At 41.9% G+C, this 18,845-nt stretch overlaps 1 protein-coding gene and 1 long non-coding RNA gene across 17 annotated transcripts in view; one reads left to right on the top strand and one right to left on the bottom strand.

Moving 5' to 3' along the window:
- ITPR1 (inositol 1,4,5-trisphosphate receptor type 1) overlaps window positions 1-18,845 on the top strand; it is a 355,914-nt gene that overhangs the window by 212,483 nt on the left and 124,586 nt on the right. For 12 of the 16 annotated variants that reach the window (XM_055259818.2, XM_055259814.2, XM_055259817.2 and 9 more), the window contains 4 exons: window positions 2,223-2,407; window positions 6,384-6,532; window positions 7,800-7,911; window positions 13,409-13,441. In XM_055259818.2, the coding sequence (XP_055115793.1) occupies window positions 2,223-2,407; window positions 6,384-6,532; window positions 7,800-7,911; window positions 13,409-13,441 (479 nt within the window). The remainder of the gene's footprint in view (window positions 1-2,222; window positions 2,408-6,383; window positions 6,533-7,799; window positions 7,912-13,408; window positions 13,442-18,845) is intronic. The other 4 variants (XM_055259821.2, XM_055259819.2, XM_055259820.2 and 1 more) reach the window with 1 other exon arrangement.
- On the bottom strand, window positions 1,091-6,461 carry LOC129471349 (uncharacterized). The gene is made up of 3 exons (XR_008653562.2): window positions 6,328-6,461; window positions 3,248-3,503; window positions 1,091-1,745 (listed from the first exon to the last, which is right to left on the bottom strand). It is a non-coding gene; the product is annotated as an uncharacterized lncRNA (long non-coding RNA).

Here is an 18,845-nt window from a genome sequence, read left to right as displayed (position 1 = left end):
TTTTCCTTACACGATTATCTATCAAAAAGAATGTGCCTGGTGAACTAATGTGGAAGTAGAAAGCCAAATACCACACGTTCTCACTTAAAGTGGGAGCCAAATATTGGGTCCACATGGATGTAAAGATAGGGGACTACTAGAAGGGGAAAGGGGGAAAAGCGTTGAAAAACTACCTGTTGGGGGCCGGGCGCAGTGGCTCATGCCTGTCATCCCAGCACTTTGGGAGGCTGAGACAGGCAGATCACCTAAGGTTAGGAGTTCAAGACCAGCCTGACCAATATGGAGAAACCTCATCTCTACTAAAAATACAAAATTAGCCTGGCATGGTGGCGCATGCCTGTAATCCCAGCTACTCAGGAAGCTGAGGCAGGAGAACTGCTTGAACCTGGGAGGCGGAGGTTGCGGTGAGCCAAGATCACACCCCTGCACTCCAGCCTGGGCAACAAGAGTGCAACTCTGTCTCAGAAAAACAAAAAAAAACTACCTGTTGGGTACTCTGTTCTCTATCTGGGTGATGGGTTCGATCGTACCCTAAACCTCAGCATTAAGCAATACACCTTTGCAGCAAACCTGCACGTGTATCCCCTGATTCTAAGATAAAAGTTGGAAAAAAAAAAAAAAAAAAAGATGTGCTTGTTGAGGCCAAAGGAAATGTAGGAGAAAATCCTTGCCACAGAGGTTAGTTTTTGTTTAATATTTTAGCAAGTGGCTGACTTGACTAGTAGCTCAGTGCTCATTAGACAGGGGAAATCTTTCCATTTGTCTTGGCGGTGATAAGAAAAAAGACAAGGAGAGTTGATGTCTGTGGAACCGTAAGACATGAAAACAGCACTACCCAGAGTCCCCTCTGTGTCTCTTGGGGATTGCTTCCTCATGACTAATACCACACCCAGAGCCCACTGTGTTAGTTGTTTAGCTTATGAGTATCCAAGGCATAGAGTTTCTAGCTGTGATGAGCGTACCCTGTGCATCCTGCTTTTTAATTGTTTATTATATTTTTCCAAATTTCCCACTTTCTGTATTAGACTGTTAGAAAGTTGTTGGCTGGCTTATAGTTTTTTTTCCCCTAAATTGTGTGTGTGTGTGTGTGTGTGTTTTTTAAATGGGATTTAAATAATTGCTTCTCAGATTCCTCTTTCAGGATGTTGGAGTTGTTTTTACAATTAGATAGTTGAGTACTTTCTTTGCTTCTAGTGTTTTGAAGCATTGAAGGCAGGAAATTGTTGTTTTTTTGGACATTTTCCCATGTGGAAAAGAATGATTATTAGTCTTAATTATCTTCCTTTTCAAAATCTTTTATTTTGGAATAATTTCAGGTTTATGGGACTGTAGCAAGGGTAATACAGAGAGTTCCCACAGATCCCTCACCCATTGTCACCCGTTGTCAGCATCTTATGTTAGCAGGGCACCTTTGTCAAGGCTAGGAAACTGACACTGGTACAGTGCTATTACCTCAACTCCAGACTCGTTTCGAATTTCACCACTTTTCCCACTGCTGTCCCTTGTCATGCCCTTTTTCTGTTCCAGGATTTGATCCAGGCACCACCTTGCATTTGGTTGTCGTGTCTCCCCAGTCTCTTCTGGTCTGTGACCATTTCTCAGCCTTTCCTTGTTTCTTATGACCTTGACCGTCTTGACAGGTACTGGTCAGGAGTCCTGTAGAGTGTCTCCCATCATGGGTTTCACTGATGTTTGTCTCATGCTTAGACTGGAGTTCTCCTTTCTTAAGAGAAAGAAAGAAGCACCTATCCGGAAAGAGGAGTTTATGCCAGTGCGAATGCTACCTTTAGGATTATGTTTGGAATAACCCAGCATTTTTGTAGATTGTCGAACAAACCCGAAAAATAACTAGCAAACAATTCATTGACCAAATGAGTTCCCTGTCTTGATTATTCTTAAAATACACAAACACCTCAGTGACCCTAAGAAGCCATTCATTGAGGAAACCCATTGAACTTTAACTCTGACATGCCCTGGCCTTATGACCTGAGAGCATTTTAACATTCCTAAGAGCCGCTTCCCCCCAGAATTCACACTGGGAAACGCTGACCCAAAAGATGGTAAAGTTGACTTGAGCTCCTCAGTCTTTAAGCTCAATACCAGGCAAGCTGGCCCATTCTGGGTGTGAAAAACCTGCTGGTTGGGGAATAGGGCGTCACGTCCATCTGTAGGGTGTCCCCCATAAAAATTGTAGGCTCACGACTCATCTTTCTCCTGTGCAGCCAAGAGCCGGGCCATTGCCATTCCTGTGGACCTGGACAGCCAAGTCAACAACCTCTTTCTCAAGTCCCACAACATTGTGCAGAAAACAGCCATGAACTGGCGGCTCTCAGCCCGCAATGCTGCACGCAGGGACTCTGTTCTGGCAGCTTCCAGAGACTACCGGAATATCATTGAGAGACTGCAGGTAATGCCTGGTGTTGAGAGAAGTGATGCTTAGCCTGGCCTCCGGTGATTGCCACACATAGCAGTGCGTCCTTGAGCCAGAGAGCATCTAAGCTGGGCCGTAGGAATATGTCAGTGTGGTGAACGAATAGTCAAATGTTATATACATAGGGCCAGGAGTGGGAAGTTACTTAGGAATAGAAAAGTTCCTGAAAAAGTGATGGTCTTTAAAGGTTACTCCTAGATTTGCAGATTTCTTGGTGAAAAATTGGGACTCTGCTCTTATTAGAAGGAAATATTGAAGTATTATAGAGGATGTTTAGAGTAAGAGCATAAATGTTCCATTCTTCCCATCACTCTGGGATTATTTAGCCTCTTGAATCAGCAGGTGAACAAGGGTGGTGATACCTGAGAGAAGAATTTTACATCAGAATGAGCCAGATGAAAACAAAAGTATTACTTCCAGCTAGATTAGATACCTTTTTTCTTAGAATCTACCAAGACATCTGCTCTCCTTTTGTTAAAGGGGAGAGTAGTATTAGATGTTGAACACTTAAACATGCACCTTAACATTAACATATTTTTTATACGAGCACCTCAGTTGATGCTCTCACAGGTAGTACCTAGATCACAGTTTGAGAATCGCAGGTCCTTTGAATGAGCCCACAAGCAGTGTTTAAGAGTAGTCTCAGGCCAGTGCCTGGGTTAAATTTAAATCCTGGCTCTGCTGCTTAGAAATGGTGTAATCTTGGGAAAGTTACTTGACTTCTCGGTCCTTTAGATTCCTAGTCTGGAAAATAGTAGCACCTACCTCATGGGGTTGATGTGAGGATTAAGAGAGTTGATAATATGTCCCAGTTACCTGTATTTCGTGCAGCAAATCACAACAATTACTTTATTCTCTTTTGTTCTTCTGGAGGTTGACTGGGCTCCGCCAGCTATTTCTTGCTTAGAGTCTTTCATGGGGTTGCAGTCAGATAGTGACTGCGGTTGGACTCATCTTGACACCTTGCTCACTTGCATATTTGGCAGTTGATGCTGGTTGTCAGGTGGGACCTCAGCTGGATTTGCCGACTGAAACATCTCAATGTAGCCTGGGCTTCCTCACACCATGGCAGCTGGGTCCCAAGATGAGTATGTGTAGAGAGAGACAAGTGAAAACTTTATTGCTGTTATGACCTAGTTTCAGAAGTCACATAGCATCACCTTTACTGTACTCTGTTGGTCAAGGCAGTCTCAGAGGTTCACTGAAGTTCATGGGGGGGGAATCTAGACCATCATTCAGTGAAAGGGATGTCAGTGTCACATTGTAAGAAGAATGTGAAAGACAGGATATATTGTGGTATAGCCATCTTAGGAAAATAGAGTACACATAAAACACATAGAGCAGTGCCTGGCATGTAGTGAGCACTCAGTTGAGGGCTGCTATTATTATTATTATTACTATTATTACTGTTGTTTACTACTATGACTGTAGTAGTTACTGAGTCTCTGTACAGTTACACAACCTACTTGAAGACAGATGAATTCATTAAATCATTCATCAGCTCCATGTTAGGCTCTGGGGATACAGTGGTCAGCAAAACTAGAAATGATGATCTTTGTCTCATAGTATCTCAAGTATCGGAAGGGAGAAAGAGACATTAATTTTTAAATATAAAATGGTGAGAGAGACAAGCGAGAAGTGCAGAGAAGTGAGGAGCGCTTGAAAGATTCTGATGAGGAAACTAGTTTTGTCTGAGGTTAGGGATGAGGGTCAAGGAAGACCTTGCTGAGGAAAGTAACATTTGAACCAAGATGAGAAGGAACAGTAGGACTTAAAGAATAAAAGGGAGGGAAACAGCATGTGTAAAGACCATTATACAGAAAAGAAGATGAAAATAAAAGTATTACTCAATTCCAGCTAGATTATTCCTTTTTTTCTTAGCATCTACCAAGAGATCTGCTCTCCCTTTGTTAAAAGGGAGAGTCGTATTAGATGGGTGTTAAACACTTAAACGTGCATCTTAACTTGACCTATGAAACCCTGCTCTTATGAGCAAAGGAAAATTAGTGTGGCTGGAGCCAGGAAGCTGGGGAGGCTGGCGGGGGACTTCTTGGGTCAAGTTAAGAATTTCAGCCTTTATCATAACACAACCAGTTCTTAAATAACAAAGAGAACCAGTTCTTGATTCCTGGTGGAGTGCTTCCTGATCCCACTATGCTTTTAGAAAGGTGGGAGGGATGTTGTAGACTCCTCACTCCATGAGCACACAGTATTTTCTTACCTGCTCAAATGAAACAAACTATCTGCAATCAAACATGCTGGTTTCTTGTGCTCTTCTTAGATTTATTATGCATAGTCTTGGGAAATTAAATGAAACGCATAGGTGGGGAATACTGTTCTAAGGACTTGGCCAGTGGCTTAAAGGATTTGCATTATCCAGTTATTTACTGTCTGAGTTCTTGTGGTTTATGAGATTGCCTGGTGCAGCAAAAGTTGTAATATAAGAAATTCACTCGCAAACCGACCACTTCTATAATTAATCCCCATCTAGACATCCCTCTTACTTAATGCTAGCATCTTTCCCCACCCATTGCTTTGCCATCTTTGTTGATGTCTCCTTGATTGCTGAATGCTATACATTTGACAATACAATGCAAATCAATTGCAATGTAAAGTTCAAACTGTGCAAAAGATGCAGGATTTTATGAAATACATGAACATGATAAGAACAACTTTAATCCTGTGTAAATACTGTAGACAAAGATTTGCCAGAGTCAGGATCAGTAACTATTGAAGAGAATATTGACTGGGTGCTTCCAAATGGGATGCTATGGGGGGAACTGATAAGATCCTCAGAATTTTGCAGAAATGACCCTTTTTTAACTGTGCTGTGAAAGTCAGCATGAACTAAGGGATGTTGCAAAGTACTGTCTTACAGTCTTGTTGGGAAAATTGCCCCACTCAAAATTATTTGATCGATTCATGTATCTTTATGCATCTTAAACCTTATTGAGTGATTACATTCATCACCCAAATTCTGTTAAATCTAAGATTAAATTATCTTCATGACATTAGTTTCTGGATAAAATACTAGTTCATTCTTTCTCAATCCCAACTGGGTCCCAATTTAAGCAGCTTTTCCCATGCAAATGTCCTTGGTTAACCAGGCCTTCCCGTACTATCCAACGTGCTGTGTTTGGCCCCTGTCTTAGCCAACATGCCTCTAGGCAGGTTCTGAGTCACCAAACCATAGAGCAGGCTTTAGCATCTTTTGAAGATAATTTCTCATCTGTTTTCTATCATTTGCCTTCAAATGGTGTTTGTTGTGTTGGTTTTGCTGCTCTTTCAACTTCTCTCTGTTTTCCTTTCCTACAGCTATGTGTTTTGCATTTGAAGACCATCATGCTATCAGGGTACATGTATTTAGCATGTTGATACAGCATGTTCATTCATTGGTGTCCTCATGTTTGTATGACTTTTTATTATGTGAATAATTCATGCTCATTGAAAATAAACAACACCGACAAGTATTTCTATATAGAAGAAAATTAGAATCACCTGTAATCCCACCACCCAGAGAAAACCAGTAGTAATGTTTTAATAATATTTGATGTTTATCCTTTAGCTAGATATTGACGATGTTTATAAAAATAGGGTTATTATTGTTTGACCTTTGTTATGCCCATGTCATAGACATCTTTCCATGTTGTTAAATTGATTTTTTCCGTCATATTTTAAGCTACATGCAATGGTACCTTGAGTAGCATAAGGCCATCTCGAAAGAAGGGGTGGTGGGAAAGCTGACTTGTTTTCACTTTGTTTTCTGCATCAGAGGCTAATGTTTCAGGTAACCATTGGGCAATGTCTAATAGTTTGAGATGCCAGACGGTACTAAAGTTACTCTAACCTAGCCTACCTGTGCATCAGTGTTTTAGGGCAGAAATCAATGTCCTCACCCTCCTGTGGTTGGCGTCAGCCTGAGCTGTTGACTGAGGCTGTGTTTCCATTTTAGGACATCGTCTCCGCGCTGGAGGACCGTCTCAGGCCCCTGGTGCAGGCAGAGTTATCTGTGCTCGTGGATGTTCTCCACAGACCCGAGCTGCTTTTCCCAGAGAACACAGACGCCAGAAGGAAATGTGAAAGTGGCGGTTTCATTTGCAAGTAAGCGGCCTCTCTCTCTGGGGTGTTCATTTGCCAGAACCTTGATGACCTCACAAAGCTTTTGTTCCTGAAGAAGGAGACGTTGTCCTGTTTTTTAACTTTGATGAATGCAAGGTCATGTGCTAAAGTCCTGTTCTGACCTCCCCAAAGTAAGTTTGTCTATTAAATCCTGCTTACTGACACTTTTTTGTTTTGTTTTGCTTTGTTTTTTTGGTGAGAAGTTCTTATTTTAACTGCATGCCCATTCATTCATTCATTACAGTGCACCCACCGTGTGCTGTGGTACAGACATAAAAAAGCCATGATCCCTCAGCCCTCAGAAATCTCAGACCTATCATGACCTCACCATCTTTTCCTAACAATTTTGTAATTTCTTAGTTTATGCCTTGTCCGTAATCTGTAAGCAACAAGCAGACTCATGGTTAGAAATCTCCATTAGATTTTTGCCCTAAGGCCAGGCACGGTGGCTCACGCCTGTAATCCCAGCACTTTGGGAGGCCGAGGCTGGTGAATCACCTGACGTCAGGAGTTCAAGACCAGCCTGGCCAACCTGGTGAAACCCCATCTCGACTGAAAATACAAAAATTAGCCGGGCATGGCGGCGGGCTTCTGTAATCCCACCTACTCTGTGGCTGAGGCAGGGGAATCACTTGAACCCAGGAGGCGAGGGCTACAGTGAGCCAAGATCGCGCTACTGCACTCCAGCCTGGGTGACAGAACGAGACCCTGTCTCAAAAAAAAAAAAAAAAGATTTTTACCCTAAGATTAGTTGTTTGTTTAGCTTGGGGCTGGACTCTGCCTGTGAGTTTCTTACTTTTCTGGGCCCCTGTAAGGACAAGCTTGTGCATAAAGGAAGTGTGTGTATTGGCCTCAACCATCATCCTCATGAGTTGTTTTTGTTTTGCAGTGTTGGCATATTTGACCCATTTTACCAGCAATTCTCAGTGGATAAATAGCCACGCTTTATAAACGGGCAGGTCTGAGTGGACCTCTGTCTCGGTTCTCCTCTCCATATAATCTCTCCATTGTATGTGGCTGACTCCTGCCCAGTGAGCCTGTTTGCTGTGACTTACCAGCAGATGTCACTATTGAGACACAGTCGCTAACTGGCTGTTCTCAGTGCAGGGAATGCCCTGAAGTATGTTTAACCTGAGAGCTCTTAATAAATATTTGTTCATTAACGGACTAGTTAAAATAAATTGCTTGTGAAGTGTTTTTAATTTAAAGTTAGCTTCAAGGAAGTAATCCATGGTTTTCCCCCATTCAGGTTAATAAAGCATACAAAACAGCTGCTAGAGGAAAATGAAGAGAAGCTCTGCATTAAGGTCCTACAGACCCTGAGGGAAATGATGACCAAAGATAGAGGCTATGGAGAAAAGGTACTGCATTTTATTTTCATGGTCAAACCAGGTTTTACTATGAAACTGAAGGGAGGGACCTTTAAAAACCCATCTTAGCTCAGGCATTACTGACTGAGGGGCTAGCTTTTTTTTAAAAAAAAAAAAAAAAAAAAAAAAAAAAAAGCTGTTTATCCAGCCCTTAAAGGGAGCTAAATCATATGACTGTCTTTTTTAAAAGTCAAATATACTTAGTCGTCTCTTATAGGCTGCTTGCCACATAATCTAATGTCAGAGAAGTGGTAATAACAAGATTTTCCATCTATTTAAATTCCCAGTGAGGAGCAAATGCCTCTTGTGTATCAAAGTATGAGTTTCTGAGTTTTAGTTTTCAGCTAAGCATACCTGTGGGTTTACTTGCCTCATTCAGATGAGATGTTGCACAATCCTTTCAGTGCATCAAGAAACACCCTCCACTTCTAACTGCAATTACGGCAGGCATACACGTCACCGCTTCTGAGAGAGATTGGGAAATGGACAGTCCCGTGACCTGATTGTTCTTAGTATATGCAGTGAACAAGGATATACCAGCTCCATTCCTTACACCTCTGATGTTGGGCAGAGCAGGACAGAAACAATCTCATTCCCTTTCCTTTCAGCCCCCAGCAACAAATGATGGGCGTGAATTTAAATCTCACTCATTTTCATTTGAAGGTAATAACGTTCACTGATGGTCAGCTAGCTACATTTAGCAACAATTTCTGAGTAGGTGAATATGCTGATATCACTGACTTATCAAAATACCCAGTAAGTCATTTTTCAGCTTTAGGAAGAAGCCTTGATAATTAAATCAGCCTGCCTTGTCAAAATCGATGGTGGCAACCAGATTGTCGCAAGTATAAATGTCTGCAGGAATGTTGCTTTCTAACCTATCTGTCATTAATATTAGAGCAGTGTTACTAGTGAGACTCCTTGGATAAGAAAACAGAAAACAGATTTTGTAGTTTCTTAGTTTATACCGTGGGGCATAATCTGTAAACAACAAGCAGTTCCATGACTAGAAATCTCCATTACATTTTTAGAAACTAATTAGAACGTAGGTTTCTGTAACTCAGTAGGAATTTTGCAGAGAAAACCTGCCAGACAAGAGTTTATAAATATAAATGATAGAAGTGAAGACCCCTGGTAAGGTGAGAAGTCCTGGGATGGCCTGTTCATACCTGTATAGGCACCTAGTAGGTCTCACTCTTAAAAACAAGAAAAGAAAAAAAGGCAGGGGGTGTGGGGGAAGGCTGATGGCAGAGAATACACTTACCAGACAGATAAATATTAACCATTTATTTCACAAGATCTTCATTTCTCTTAAAGTGAGTTTTCAGAAATATTTATAAAATATGAATCTAATTACAGAAACTTGCTCTCCATAAAAGAAGGTTAAATCCACCAAAGCTGAGTGAATATTTTTGCATCCATGGGCATAAAACCTGATTTTTCAAATCTGGAGACCACAATTTTCTCTTATTTGGAATATCTATTTCTTTCCATAACCGAGGTATTTAAAGTAAACTTTGGTGCCTCTATTCTAGTGACTTACAAGTTGTGATTATACATGCAGTTCCCTGCAGTTGTCTTTTTATAACCTGGAAAGTAGAAGCATTGTCCTGGAGTGTCCTGAGTCTCTATTGCATGGCAGACAAGTATGTCAGGGTCTTTGAGGCTATGTGGAAGGTGTGCTGCCCTGCTCCCTGCCCCTATCCATTAGTGCCAACTGGAAGAGCGTCCCAGACCCCAGGGGATGCCACATGAGAAATGTCATAATGCATGTTATAAAGCTCATGGAGAAAGAAAGGGCATAGGGTTGAGAGGCCCTTCAAAGGAGATCACTTGGAAAGAGTAAATTATATCACAGTTTTGTAGAGGTTCCTGGGGTCTAGCTTAAATCCTTTTCAGCTGCTGAAGAAATTAGTCACACCTAAGCAGAGAGGCTTGGAGAAGAGATGGCATTTCTTTTCAGTCTGGTTAGGGCTGTCGTTCCCATCCATGAACGTGAACAAACTATAGGCCATCATGGAAAATGCCATGAAAGCAAGGAAGATGCTCTAGAAACCCACGTTAGCCCCTCCAAACCTGCAAGACTTGTGCTTCTGGCCCAGTGCTTGACTGCCGGGAAATGCTACTTAGCCATTCCTATTAATTGAACTTCAAAAGAGAGAGAAGGAGAACGAGGGACACTAAAGTATTTCTGTCTCCTGACCTGGTAGCTAGTATTCGCTTTGTCTGTCTCACTAAGGCTTTTTGAAGATGCTTTTTGATGGTTTACTGGCTGCCCCGTTTGACTAAAGAAGCATGACGCACAGGGCAGGCCGACTTTTTCAAGGGCAGAAATAAGCCAGAGCCAAAGAACTAAGCTTTCTCAAGCAAACCAGTTGGCTTGAGTCAATATAATAAATGAGGTGTTCTTTGGCCCGGGTGCTGAAGACGACACCACGGCGAGTGTGGAGGCTGTTTCCCTCCTCCCATCCCTGTTTTCTGATGAGTGGCCACTTATGGAGCTTGTCCCGTGACTGACACTTCCCTGGTGATGTCCAGAATTGTTCTGCTTCTCTGCCCTCTCCTGAGCCTTCACCGCCAAAGAATCAGATCTGGAGGGGCCCTGGCATGGCCTCTTCCAACTCTCCCTGTGCATACAAGGAGGCTGGGGCTAAGAGCTGAGAGACTGCCCGAGGTCACATGTGAAGTCTGTATGAGATCAAGATTAGAGTCTGGGTTTCCCAAATGCCTGTGCAGTCTCCTCTCCAGCCTCCCCTGAGGTGGTGTCCACCATTTGTGGGCTGGGTTTTCTTGCCCTTTTTCTAAGCGATAATCATTAAAGATGATGAGACGTGGGTACCTTTACCCATCTTTACTTTCTCATTCAACTTTAGTACTTAGTCAGAGTCACAGATGAAAAAGAAAGTTGACATCATTCTTTATTATCCTGTTCAAAAACTTTGGCGTGCCTGTATGGGTCTCCCTGCCTTGGGGAAAAAAAGCCATGAAGAACTGTCACCCATAAATAGACTAAAACATGATAGAATCACTGTAAGACTGACCTACACTTTTTAAAAGTCATAGATATTCACTAGTTTCCTAGATTATGTCATAAGTCACAATGATAACATTGATCGACCTCTTGTCATGTGCTAGCCACTATACTAAACACATCTGCCTTGTCTCAGTTCAGCCTCAGAGATAGATACCACTATTGTCATTAACTATTTTATACGCAAGGAAGAGAAAGCATAGGCTCAAGAGCTTCAGAATTTGCCCGGGGTTAATTACAAGGGAACCTGGCATTCAAACCCAGACAGTCTGATCCTAGAGTCCTAGCTCTTCACCGCTGCATTATCAGTGAGCAGATGGACACCATTTGAGTGTTTTGAGGTCCACCTACAGGTTGAACCTTTAAGTTTCCTTTATGTTACATGATTATGTAAACAATAGTGGGCATTAGCCCTGAGAGCACTAAATGTATCAAAACTTAAACATCTAGTCTTCAGCTCATTGCTGATTTTAACAGTTGAAAACACTCTCCAATAGATGCCAAGTGAGTTTACAAAGTGTGATTGTCCCAAGGTCATCCAAAACCAGTTTTGGTCAGTTCCTACACAGATGAATCAGACTAGTGAGTAGCAAGTGGTTGGTTCACTTGTCTGGGTCCAGTGTCCCCAAGAAGTGCCTGTTCAAACTATCATGGCCGGACACGGTGGCTCATGCCTGTAATCCCAGCACTTTGGGAGGCCGAGGCAGGTGGATCACCTGAGGTCAGGAGTTCGAGACCAGCCTGGCCAACGTGGAGAAACCCCGTCTCTACTAAAAATACAAAAGTTAGCCTGACGTGGTGCCACACTCCTATAATCCCAGCTACTTGGGAGGCTGAGGCAGGAGAATCACTCGAACCCAGGAGGTGGAGGTTGTAGTGAGCCAAGATTGTACCACTGCACTCCAGCCTGGGTGACAGAGCAAGACTCCATCTCAAAACAACAGCAACAACAACAACAAATTATCACATATGATGAAAGGTAGGGGCTGACTGAAGAAGATGGCCAGAGATTTTAATCATGATGACTTAGGAATAAAAAAATAATCTTTAATTCTTACGTCTCTAAAATGCAAAGGACCACCAATGCATATACTTCTCAGAGTGTTAAATATAAAATAAATATTAAAATTATCACCAAAATAATGATGAAATACATTTTTGCATGATGTTTATAGTGTCTTTCAGTCCTGTGTATTCAAAGTTAATAAACTTTAAAATTATATGAGGACTTTACAAACACTCTGTGTGCAATGCCTACTAATCTCTGCTTTTAATCTACAGTTTAAACCATGTCTGTGTTGAAAAGAAAATAACCTCCCACAGCTAAATATCTCTAAAATTTAATCTGAATCACTCTCTAACTCAGAAAATCTTCAAGCCCCCAGATTCTGCTTGAGAAGGAAACATAATTATTTTATGTATTATTAATAACTGCTTTTGTTTACTGTAGGTTTTTATTATTAAACTCCTGTTGACTTAAGTTACTACTCAAAGAGCTTTGGAAAGAAATTCAGAGGCCAGGAATTAGTGTAAAAGGATATCTCAGAATGTATTTAAAATCCATTTCCCTTCTGAATAGTAGTAGCTGTTTTAGTACTAGAAAGTATATGACCTCAGGTAATGCCTGGGTTTTCATTTCATACAAATTGTCAGTCTCCTATTAATTACCAGAGTGTCTTTGCTCCAGGTGAGTAAAGTATTAACATTTCCAGCTACTAGAGTTTCTGACAGCAACTTAAATTTGCAAAATATACTAAATGTTAACAAAGCCTAATAAAAAATCAGTTGAGGATCATCCATCTATCCTTAAACAAGCATAGTTGTGATACTTCTCTTGTGCTTTTGTTTTTCTTGGACACGATGCTGATAAATCCCATGTCACTAATATCACTCGAGTTGGCACTAATCATCCTAGAGGGAATATAGTTTCCTTTAATCATCCACAGGACCAGGCTGGGGATATGCTGGTCTTATTAGCTGCTGAAGTTACAGCTGGTACTGTTTGAGCTTGTGACCCCCACTGAGTCATAAAATGAAGCTAAGGAAAGAATTTTCTTCTAAACTGGGCTAATTCTACTCTAGTCTTTCACTCTACTCTTTCCCACCCTCTTCTGAAAAAAACATGGGGGAATTTGCCCTTGCTCCCAGCTCGGTTCAAGTTTTAATGTCCACAAGCAAGCGCAGGGCTGTCTGCACATGTGGTTAAGTGACCTGCGAGGTCTGATGTCTGACATGTGAATAAAGCGTGGCAGCATCGTGTCTGTTTTGGTCCTGAGCAGATGTCACTGTGAGCTCTGGCCGTGCCCTAAGTGCCCAAGCCTGTTAGGATGGTTACCCCATCTAGCAAGGCTTTAAGGAGAAAGTGTCAGCAGTAAGAGTAAAGTCTGTAAACTTGGCTGGCTTGTATTTCCTTTCCTAACATTTCCTTCTTTCTCTCTCCCCTTTTTTCTTTTCCAGCTAATTTCCATTGATGAATTGGATAATGCTGAGGTCCTAATTTTGTTGTTTTTTGTTTTTCATGTCTCATGGTGGTGTTTCTGTGACACCTTCCCAGTTAGCCCTGTGATCCTTCCTCTAGTCTCACAGCGTTGAGTATCTGGCATTGTGTGGTGTGCCCCCTGGGAGTGAGTGGAGTCTGTTGTGTCTGTGTTAGCATTTCCCATGAGTTTGTTTGCCATTAGTCCTTGGAGATCTCATCTGAGTCTAGATAAAGACTTTCTAAACTGCAGTAAGATTTTAATTGTTCACTGTCTAAAATCTCAACTGAATTTGTGGTTGACGCTGGCCATTAACCTATGTCTGAAAGTCAGTTTTGAAATTGGCCTAAAGAACTTCTTTATCTGTGAGTAAACATCTAATGCAAAAAGATACAACAGCATTGGTATAATCTGAAAGTAGGAAAAAAGGAAAACTCATTACTCTCTTGGTCTACGTATTGAAAAGTATTGAGTGTGAGAGTTCATATAAAACTTTTTTTTTTAAGTGCAGCGTGAATTCCTACGTGCTAGTTGAGACTTTCCATCCACAGGCTCACCGGCAAGGTTAGAAATGTACTGTATCCATGGCTTCTCTTCTAGGAAAACTATGTATAGGTCCAGAAATTGAGTATCATCCAGTGGCTTCTGTGCTTATATATCAAGCTAGTTTCCCTTACCCAGAATTACCCTGGAGACTGACTAGTGATCATTTTGTTTGGGATCTGGGAGCCTCTTGAACGTTTTCTGTTTTGTGCATTTTTTCAATATTCCTTGCTGTATTTTTAGGTTGTGACACATGCTAGGTAAATGCTACCAGAAAAATTTAATTTGGGGAATTCATGTACATAATTGAGACGGTTTAATTGGTTGGCAAATCAAGAAAACTGGACTAAAACTTAATTTGTCTTTTAAAAGTCACTTCTCTGATCTACTTCAGATCTCTGTTTCTTCTTTTAGTAGACCAGCTAATGCCTTTAGATGAGATAGAGCTACCAAATAGAACATGCTGTCTACTCTAGTATCTACTCTAATTAATACACCGTAATTTCAGGAATACTAAGAAATGGTTCAGATATCCCTAAGGAGGGTTTGAATTACAAGCTTGAAACAGAAAGCGGCATGAGTGCTTATGTTGAATTTGGCACAGTTGCCTCAGGAACGGAGCTCGGAGAGGCTAAGTGACTGGTCCTAGCTCACACAGCTAGACAGTGAATACATCAGGACAAACAATGGCTGGCTTTCCCGATGTGCTTACTGTTGTACCACAGTCAATTCCATAAGCACAGATTTTTCCTTATATTAATTAGGCAGGAGCAGGTGAGAGGGCCATGCCTTCTGGGAAGACTAGAAGGTGAGAAAAACAAAAGGGAGTGCACCAACTTAATTAACTGCTGTAACTGCAGGGAATTTTGCCGTTTCCTGTTTAGCCTTCCTTCTTCCAGATTATTTGGATGCCAGAAAAATCTCTTCTATGCTGAATTTGATGTTGACACCATTTAAGACTCTTATTTCTACATAGAGTTGTAAATGCCTCACTGATTTAAATTTTTCCTCTGAAATATTGAGGTTGAGTTTCTATTTGCTTAAGTACAAATTAAGTCGGGAAAGGAAAACCTTCCCTAATCAGAGTCTGTGGTGTTATTGATACACTGTTTTGCACCATAGTAATCAGTTGATGTGTTTGCTTGCTCAAGATAGAACTTGGGTCTCCTGGCTGGGAGTTTATTGCTCACTTATGGAAAGATTCCACAGTTGGAGCAGGTGTGTTTATAATTATACTCTAGGAAATAGAATACTGTCTGTTTATAAAAGAGGAATGTTCTGGCAGCCCCTCAGATTCTTTGAAAATTCCCTGAAGAAGCAACTGTGGATCCCCCTCTGCGTTGTTCCCCTGGCAACTGTCAGCGCCGGGACACCGACGCCCTGTCTTCAGCCCCTCAGGCTGGTGGATCTGGCCGTCTCAGCAGAGATGCCTCCTTGGCCTTTATAATTGATGCTGTTCTGGAAGCTACCACAGCTCCTGTGGTTTCTCCCCCACCAAGCCATTTTTGCCGGTGTGTACTCCTAGAAACCTGCAGCCCACAGCTGGAGTTCTGCAGAAGCTTAATGAGAATTCATGCCGGCCCAGGATTAGGGCAGGGCCTCACATCTGAACTGCACACCCATGTTCCAAAGTCTAAGTGTGGTGGGGAATTGCCCCAAGTCTGTGTAGGGCCTGCCCAGGGGCCCACTGAGGAAGGGACACCACGCTTTGATCATAGAGGCCACTTGATGTGCAATTAATGACTTGAAAAAAAGTACAACGCCTACTGAGGCCCTGTCAGTGCTCTGAGAAAACAGGGTGAAACGAGGACAGAGGTGTAGATTTCCTGCAAGAAAAGTGCATGGTATGGGGTCTTCCTCGCTGCCTTCTAGAATAAAATTTTGCTTGAAACCAGGAAGAGGAGGGGTTGTTTGTTTTTTGGCAAACAAAGAGGCAGAATCTCCATCCTTACCCCCTGATTTTTCTTAATCCCTTGGGGCTGGGGTGGGGGGACAGATGGGGTGGAGGAGAGAGGGAAACTCCTTGTGTTGTTGTACCTTCCACTCAGAGCTGGGTGAATTGTTACACATGTGTACACCTGTGTAGCCACCACCTAAATCAAGGCACAGAATGTTTCCATCACCCCAGAAAGTTCCCTCCTCTAGCCATTTTTGGCTTGAAACAGTTAACAGCTGGTGCTAAAGACATTCATTTATATGACTAATATTTGAGTGCCTGTTACATCCAGGGGGATTTGGATACAGTGGTGCCCCAAATGGGCACAGTGTCTGCCATTCTGTAGATTACAGTTTTGTGGGGCAAAGGGACAATAATACAGATTCATGCAAGATGACAGCTCTCAACTGTGAGACATATTAGAAAGGAGAAGCTCATGGAATCCGGGGAATTCTACCTAAGCAGGGAGGCCAGGTAGCAGCTTAGGAGATCAGGTGACGACAGGTGAGTGGCCCCAACAGGTAATCATGTGAATTACTTTTCTAAGCTTTAAAGTCCTGCACTAATCAAACGGATGGTTCTGGCGAAGTACTCCCGAGGTGGTGTACTCGGGAACAGTAGTCCACCTAGTTTTCATAGATGTGTCTGTAGAAAGGATTGGTGTGTTTAGGAAGCAGGTACTGTAGTTCAGTGGATGTGTCTGTTTCTACATATTTGAGATGTGCTTCCTACTGAATCACTGCCTCCTTGGAACTGTGGAATCTCTGGAGCCATTGGTGCCAGCTAGCAACTTTGCCCTCCTGCATCGCGACAAAAAAGCTAAATTCACATTCCAGCTACTCAGGGTGGCTGCAGCCTGCATATGTTAACCTCTCGACTTCTCCTACTTGAGCTGCTTCCGCGGGCAAAAGATGCCGTTGTAAAATTCGGGGTGGGGGGGTGTTGGGGGGGAACAGGAGAAACACAGAGTGATTAAATTTCACCTTCAGGGGGCGTTCTCATGACGCCCAACCCAGGGTGGAGGTGTCCTACTTTTTTACATTGCTGTGAACTGCTGGGTTGGGTACCTGCCAGTGTTCAGGCAGCAGTTACATAAGAGCTGCTTTTTTTCCTGGAATTTAGGCTCACTGCTGATGTGTGACCTTCAGCAGTAATTGCCAATAAATGCAGTGGGGCTGTTTACTGTTAGACACTGGCAACCACAGAGAAAACTCAGAACATACAGAAGCTATTGCAGAGTCATTGGAGGGATATATATATATATATGTGTGTGTGTGTGTGTGTATATATATATATCACTGAGATTATTCTGTAATGACTGAAGTTCTATAATTTGGTCATGTCAGAATGTGTTTTTAAAAAATGAACTTTGCTATTGAGTTCTGATGAGCTTGTCCTATGAAGTGTAGGTGAAACCACATTCTTGGAGCTAAATAATTTTGCTTAGTTCTGTTTCTAAAAACCAATAGTTAGCAAAGATAGTTGTCTCAGCAGATAGGAAGATTTAAAGTTGTTCTACTGAAATGCTAGATAACTTCTATTTTAGCTCAATTTTCTTTAAAGCTTTCTGTTTTCTTAGTGTGCGTTTTCAGAGTCTGATGCAGGACCGTGCCCAGCAAACATATTTGCAAGCCCATTCACTGTTTGTTGGTCTCCTCTGAGGTTATGAGTGAGTGGAAAGGAACTCTGAAGACTGATTCGAGGGGCTGGAGATACAAATTGTCTTTGATTTGCTGATAACTAGATCTATGATACAGTTATATTTTCTGAATTGCATTCGGTTTCTATCAGGTTAGTCATAGAAAGAGACATCCCATTTCAAAGGAAAATTCTAGAAGCCCCAGGGTAGGAAGGGGATTCCTGCTGAGGGCAGTAGAAAACAAAGGGTATTTGCAGGCCGGGATCTGTGCTGGTCTGTGATAGGCACACATGAAGCGGATGTATGTATTTGCGTGGGTGCTGTTGTGCAAACACCAGAAATAGTCACTTAGGAAGTCTGTGTGCTCCTTTTCATTTAAGAATGATAAAGTATAATTTCCTTCATTTGTAGTAGAAATTCGTTGCTTGATAAAGTGCTAGGTACATTATGTGTTGCAAGTGAGTAGATCAGTGTCATACATGCATATATTCAGTTACTACCCAAAGTACCATAGTGAGGGCCTGATTCGTGGCCTCATCCAGGAAGGACACTTAAGATTCAGTGACTCGAGATGCAATTTGAATTTCTATTTCAAAACCATTCATTGGGAGTCATTTTTCTATTAAGTTAGGTTTTGCTCACCTCGTCTAAAAACACCGGGAAGACAAGATTGCAGAGTAAATATGAAGAGGCAGTAGGGGGCACTAGTTGGTTTCTAAGCTCAAAACCAGACCGCCTCAGATCACTATGAATCACCTGCTGGTGTGAGATTGGCCTTGACTGGAGTTGTCAGAGCCTGAACGTAGTGACTGGTCCTGGGACTAAGCAGGAATACAGAACGTGGGAATTTCAGAGAGCCCATGCCCTCAAAATATTCCCCCTGAACACATGTTCAATGAGGGCTTCACCTTTCATGTAAAAAAGTGACAATAAAAATATAATTCCATTTATTCATTTACTAAACATCTTTTCCTTGGGGTATTATACATTGTATTTATACAGATCTTATTTGAACATACATATCCTGTTAATATGCTTGTATTTATTGAAATTACAGCTTACTGCTATAAAATAACCTTATCCTCAAGGAAACATAGCCAACATCCTCGTAGAAGAAAGTGCTAGTATAGGCTATGGGTGGTTTTACCAACTTAGATACCATGTATGGCCTGGCCTCTTCCATGCCTGGAAATGTTTTGTGTCCCAGCGGGTTGGATTATTTAGGGAACTTGCCAGCTAGATATTGTGAAATGAAGTTTACTGAAAATAAACCAAGAATTAATTAGTATTTTAGCTAGG

The sequence above is a fragment of the Symphalangus syndactylus genome, chromosome 21 (genome assembly GCF_028878055.3).
Source record: "Symphalangus syndactylus isolate Jambi chromosome 21, NHGRI_mSymSyn1-v2.1_pri, whole genome shotgun sequence".
NCBI lineage: Eukaryota > Metazoa > Chordata > Mammalia > Primates > Hylobatidae > Symphalangus > Symphalangus syndactylus.
This window is presented reverse-complemented; position numbering and strand designations above follow the sequence as displayed.